Consider the following 6,068-nt stretch of genomic DNA (forward strand, 5'->3'; position numbering starts at 1 on the left):
AACGCTAAGAGAATTATGTATTTGGAATGTGGTTGAAGTGTAATTATATGACTAAATGCTTCCACTTGATGTATTACATTGTTCCACATGTGGATCAAGGTGGATCAAAGTGTAAAGATGGCTTTAATGTATATCCAAATATTTATAATACCTACGTAACGGTAAGTATTAAATAAACTCACATTCACAATTCGTTATTCAACTATGATATACATCACATATTGACGTCAGTCTACTGTGTAAAAATACAGCAGTTCCTTAAAATAAAACATAATATAATATATTCATGTGTTCAGTGACATTTTTGCCTTTGTTCCCATCTATTCTGATTACAACTCATATTTTGACAACCTCGGTGGCGCAGTGGTAAGGTTCTTGCCACTGAACCGAGAGGTCCCGGGTTCGATCCCCGGTCGGGTCATGATGGAAAACGATCTTTTTCTTATTGGCCCGGGTCTTGGATGTTTATTTATTATAAAATATAGTATCGTTGAGTTAGTATCCCATAACACAAGTCTCGAACTTACTTTGGGGCTAGCTCAATCTGTGTGATTTGTCCCAATATATTTATTTATTTATTTATATTTATTTTATTTATTCTATTGAATAGTCCTACTACCGTAGGAACTAGTGGAACTCTTTAGTCTCACCTGTTCTACTGAACAATGCACGAGTGTTGAATGTTGACGATGGGATGGGATCCCATCGTCAACATTTTTTGCTTCTGTTTGGCTAACTAGTAATAGGCTAGGTCCAGTGTGGTAGTATAATAACTGGGACACAGCTATAACCCGGCTGCCATTAGGTGGGTCGTAAAACAGCGCAGCGTTGTCCTTGAAACGTAAGGCTGTTTTTTCACAATATAACTATATGTATGAATATGTGGGAAAATGATTTGTTGTTTTAGGCCGTGAGTTTTCGTAGAATATATTCGATTGATTCTATCAAAAGTACAATATTTGATTCCATACAATTATGAAAGAAAAAAATAGGTACTGAGCTTTCAAAAACAACTTTGGGTGTTTTTCTATCATCTATTCGTGCTTCCAGTTTCATTCCAGCTGTGACGCTCCGACGCCCGGATTAAAGATGTAAATCTTCAAATTTTGAAGATTCAATTGTGACTTTACGGCCGGCCACATATTAACTACTAATAGTTTTGATGACGATGTGAGAGGATACGAGGTAAGGGAAGAAAATCAATGTAAAGTAATCGAGTAGCGCGTAGCGCTCGTTGCGTACGGACGTGTCGCGATATAACAAGAGTCGACTATTGGTTAAAAATTCATAATTTAATAATACGTTATTTCAATTTTCTATTTTTATACTTTATGCTAAAGTCTAAAGTGCATTGACAAGTTTTTAATTCTCCGGGCAAATTATTATATACTACTGCGTCAAAGACTATCACATAAAACAGAAGTGTCATGGCAAGAATGTTACGCTCGCCTTCCAAGCAATACTGTTCAGACCCCGATCTATCCGACCAAGGAACGGTGACACATCGCAAGCGCAGACATGGAGACGACTTTTATGAAATGTTTACTAGTTTCACGACAGAAATGAGGAGTTGGAAGACAGAAATTCAACAGGATATTTCTCACATAAAAACAAACTTGGACTCAGGGCTCCAGGAACTTAGATCAGAAATCAGCAGCATTCGACAGGAGCATACCGAATTTAGAAAAACCGTCCATGAGTTAAGCGTTACGAATGGCGAAACTAGAAAATTAGTTACTTCCCTGGAAACTTCTGTTCAATTCAACACCGACCAGTGCGAAGAGCTGAAAGAAAAAGTAGACTCATTGGTCGAGAAGAATAAGTCTTTGTCAAGTCTCGAGGAAAAATTGGAGGTGATGACTCGTAACTATAATCAGTTGCTTACTGAGCTTAATGCTAACAACCAAAGAGATCGTCTTATGAATCTAGAAATAGTCGGTGTACCTGAGAATAAGGAAGAGAACATCATAGAATTGGTTTTGGCTGTAGCCGCACATGCGGATGTTGATATATCACCAAATGACATTCTGGAGGCACACCGGGTAACACCTAGGGTCCGTCTGCAGGGACGTCCTAGGAATATAGTTGTAAGGATGAAGTCACGTGTCATAAAAGATAACATCTTATCCGGTGTTCGGAGAAATCGCCTCACCACTAAGAACTTGAACATGTCTGGGAGTGCCAAACCAGTTTTCGTCAATGAACACCTCACATACTACAATAAACAGCTATTAAAAAAATGCAGGGAAGTTGCAAAACTCAAGAATTTTCAGTATGTGTGGATCAAACACGGAAGAATATACGTAAGGAAAGCAGATGGTTCTCCCCCAATACAAATACGAACGGAAAAGGATGTCTCCAAAATTTCCTGAATTTAGTATGTTTTTTCATTGTATTAATTTGTAAACTCGTGTATCAAAATTATACAAAATTCATATTCAATAATAATTTTGAAAGAGTAAAGGTAATCGCTGATGGTAATAATATGAGAAGTGTAATGTCTATACTTGTTTTTGCAAGTTACTCTTTGACTAATCTCAGCTTTGTGTGGCTCGCTGGCATACCTAAGCATATCATACGCGGAACAAGGGTGCGACTCTCAACGCATGAACTTAGTTTTCATATCTTTATAAAATTATACATTAAGTATATGTTTAAAATATTAATATTTTTTCTTCGGGTCACTGAAATAATATACGTTTATTTTGCATTGATAAAAAATGGAACTATTTTTATGATTATAAGGGATATTTTATTTTTCGGCAATAGATGTTTTTATGTCATGAAAATTATGTATAGCATTTATATTCATATAACGGATCTAAGATTATATTTTGTTGCTATTTACGTCTCTAACGTCGGTTATTCAGAAATGGATGCACTCAATTATAGTGTATCTGCTGTATCATTCGTGCGTTTTAACTCACCGTTTGCCTATACACGCTGTGTACTGATGATTGCATTTTTGTTAGAATACCCCATATTTTACAACAAACTTTTTTGTTATGGTGTTGTGGCATTGCGACTTTTAAAGTTTTGTTATTTTGTTTCGCATTATTCATTAATATCAGATAACGTCAACTTAAAAATTATATCATTATATAGCACTCACGGACGCTATAGTATATTAATTGGTGTAAGCATATGTAATTATTTTCAGGTAAATATTATAATCATTGATAATACATTACGTAGATTATTAATTCACAATGTCTAGTAAGTCAGTAAATATTTTTTATCAAAACGTCCGTGGGTTACGTACTAAAACGGTAGAATTTAGAAATAATATTCTCTGCAATAACTACGATATAATAATAGTAACAGAGTCTTGGTTACACGACGGGATTTTCGATGGCGAATTTTGCGATGATAGGTACGATGTGTTCCGTTTTGATCGTGACTTAGCTATTACTAAAAAGGAAACAGGCGGCGGAGTATTTATTTTAACACGGCGGTCACTGGGAGCTACGCGCAAAGCGTTTTCGTCCGCCACAGCCACGGAGCTCCTGTGGGTGACGGTGCCGGCCCGTGCGTGTTCCGCACCAGTGGACCTACATATATGTGCTGTATATATGCCTCCCGAATCACATCGATTACCGTTTGACATAGAAGTATTTTCTCAAAGTGCTAGAAATAAAATTGAAACTTATCCCAACGATAATTTTCTTCTGATAGGCGATTTTAACCTACCTTTTATTATATGGGACGACAGTAAACCGACGTATCTGCGAAAGGGACCTGTCGAGGTACAAAATGCTGGTGTTGAGCTTATTGAAACACTTCAATTCTTAGGCCTCACACAGTACAATTGTTTAAAAAATGTCGCTGGTAATACGCTTGATCTCGCTTTTTCTAATCTTCCATTATTAATTGCACGTAGTTCTGACCCACTAGTAAGAGAGGATTCGGCACATCCTTCGTACACCATGGATATTTTGGACCTTAAGTTGCGCCCCTTGAAGGAAGCTTCAGTGCCACGTCGTAATTTTAGGAAAGCCGACTACGAATCAATAAATAAATTCCTGCTTGAAAAAGATTGGAGTTCCGTTTTGCACGATAAACCTCTAGATGAAGCTGTTGACGAATTTTACAGTGTTTTAAATAATTGTATTATAAACTTTGTACCCTTAATAAAACGATCTAAACGATCATATCCTATTTGGTATTCATCAGCGTTGATTAAAATCATTAAAGAAAAAACTAGAGCTCATTCTAGATGGAAAAAGTATGGAAACAGGTTAGATTACGACGAATTTTCTTTATTGCGTGATCGTGAGCGCAAGGTACAGAAGCAGTGTTTTGAGATATACACGTCTAGATGTGAAAATAATATTAAAACCAATCCTAAATTATTTTGGTCTTATACCAAGGCAATTCGCGGCTGTTCTGCATATCCAAAAACCCTTAGCTTGAGAGGTACTGAATATTCGGTGGGTAAAGATATTTGTAACGCTTTTAATGACTTCTTTAAAAGTGTTTTTGGTGTGCCATCTACCAGTGCTAGTCCAGTTGCGGAGAACCATGACTGTAATGGTGTAATATCCAAAGTATATGTGACAACTGATACCGTCAGAGAACTTTTACAACAGCTAGACATAAATAAAGGATCTGGAAGCGACGGAATACCTCCTTTTTTCTGGCGCCACTGCGTTGAATCACTTGCTTTTCCAATCTCTATTATTTTTAACCGTTCACTAAGCGAGGGAATTTTTCCCGCCATGTGGAAGTCGGCACACATCGTACCTATTCACAAGAAGGGCTCTAGATCCGATATCGAAAACTACAGGGCTGTATCTATTCTCAACCCGTTGGCTAAAATGCTTGAGAAGATCGTATACAATGCCATATACCAATTAATATCACAGGCATTACCTAATGCACAACACGGATTTGTGAAAAGAAGATCGACAACTACGAACCTAGGGTGCTTTACAAATTTTGTTCTTAAAAATATGGATGGCGGAGGTCAGGTTGACGTGATTTATACTGACATGGAGAAGGCTTTCGATCGCGTAGATCACTCCATCTTGTTGGATAAATTAAATAGGTTGGGAATTCATGGTAGCTTACTTCGGTGGGTGAAATCATATCTGGAAAATCGTTCGCAGGCTGTCGTCCTCGGTGGTTATCGATCGGATTTCGTTTCTGTTCCTACAGGAGTTCCTCAGGGATCACATTTGGGCCCGCTTTTTTACAACGCGTACTTGTACGATATAGGCAGTTGTTTTAAATATTCAAACTATCTCATGTACGCTGATGACAAAAAAATTTTTTGCAAAGTTTCCTCGGAATCCAATTGTCAACAAATGCAAAGGGATCTGGACTGTCTTCTTACATATTACACTAATAACAAATTAACCATTAATGTAAAAAAATGCCAATGTATTACTTTTTCTCGAAAACCACATCCAATAATTTATAATTATACTTTTGACGGTACCGCTATAGAGAGGACTAAGCTTGTGCGGGACTTGGGAGTACATTTTGATGATAAGATGCTATTAACAGAACACATACAGTATTGCAAGAATAAAGCTTATAAGAATCTTGGCTTTATACTGCGGATATGCAAGTCCTTCTCTAATTTAACATCTATTAAAATAATTTATTACGCGTACGTGAGAAGTACATTGGAATATGCTAGCCCTATATGGTCACCAAATTACATCACTCACATTTATAATTTAGAACGTATCCAAAAAATATTCATTAAATTTCTTAACTATCGGGCCCGCAGACCATCAGAATCGTATGAGGACAGCTGCCTCGCTCATGACCTGCTAACCTTGGCACAACGTCGTACAGTTGCAGATATGTGTCTTTTGTATGACATAGTAAATGGCGGGCTCGACTGTCCCGACTTAGTCTCCGAAATTCGCTATCGAACCCCGACGACCCGCACGCGTCATACAGCTTTATTCCACGTTCCATTTTGTCGCACTAAATATGCTAAAAATATGATTACAGCACGTTTATCTCATACATTTAACTCGAAATTTGATGATGTAGACCCTTTTGCTAATTCCAAAGTTTCTTTTAAACGTAAAATAATAGATTCTCTTAAATTG

General features: G+C 37.1%; 1 protein-coding gene across 1 annotated transcript; it reads left to right on the forward strand.

The window, feature by feature from the left end:
* Positions 1-1,436: 1,436 nt before the first annotated feature.
* LOC128677873 (uncharacterized) lies at positions 1,437-2,372 on the forward strand. Its single transcript, XM_053759039.1, has one exon. The coding sequence runs from the start codon at positions 1,437-1,439 to the stop codon at positions 2,370-2,372; it is 936 nt and encodes a 311-aa protein (XP_053615014.1).
* The last annotated feature ends 3,696 nt before the right edge of the window (positions 2,373-6,068 follow it).

Source organism: Plodia interpunctella, chromosome 2, assembly GCF_027563975.2.
Source record: "Plodia interpunctella isolate USDA-ARS_2022_Savannah chromosome 2, ilPloInte3.2, whole genome shotgun sequence".
Classification (NCBI taxonomy): Eukaryota; Metazoa; Arthropoda; class Insecta; order Lepidoptera; family Pyralidae; genus Plodia; species Plodia interpunctella.

Coding starts and splice junctions, on each gene's coding strand:
- LOC128677873 (XM_053759039.1), top strand. CDS start 1,437: ATGTTACGCTCGCCTTCCAAGCAATACTGTTCAGACCCCGATCTATCC.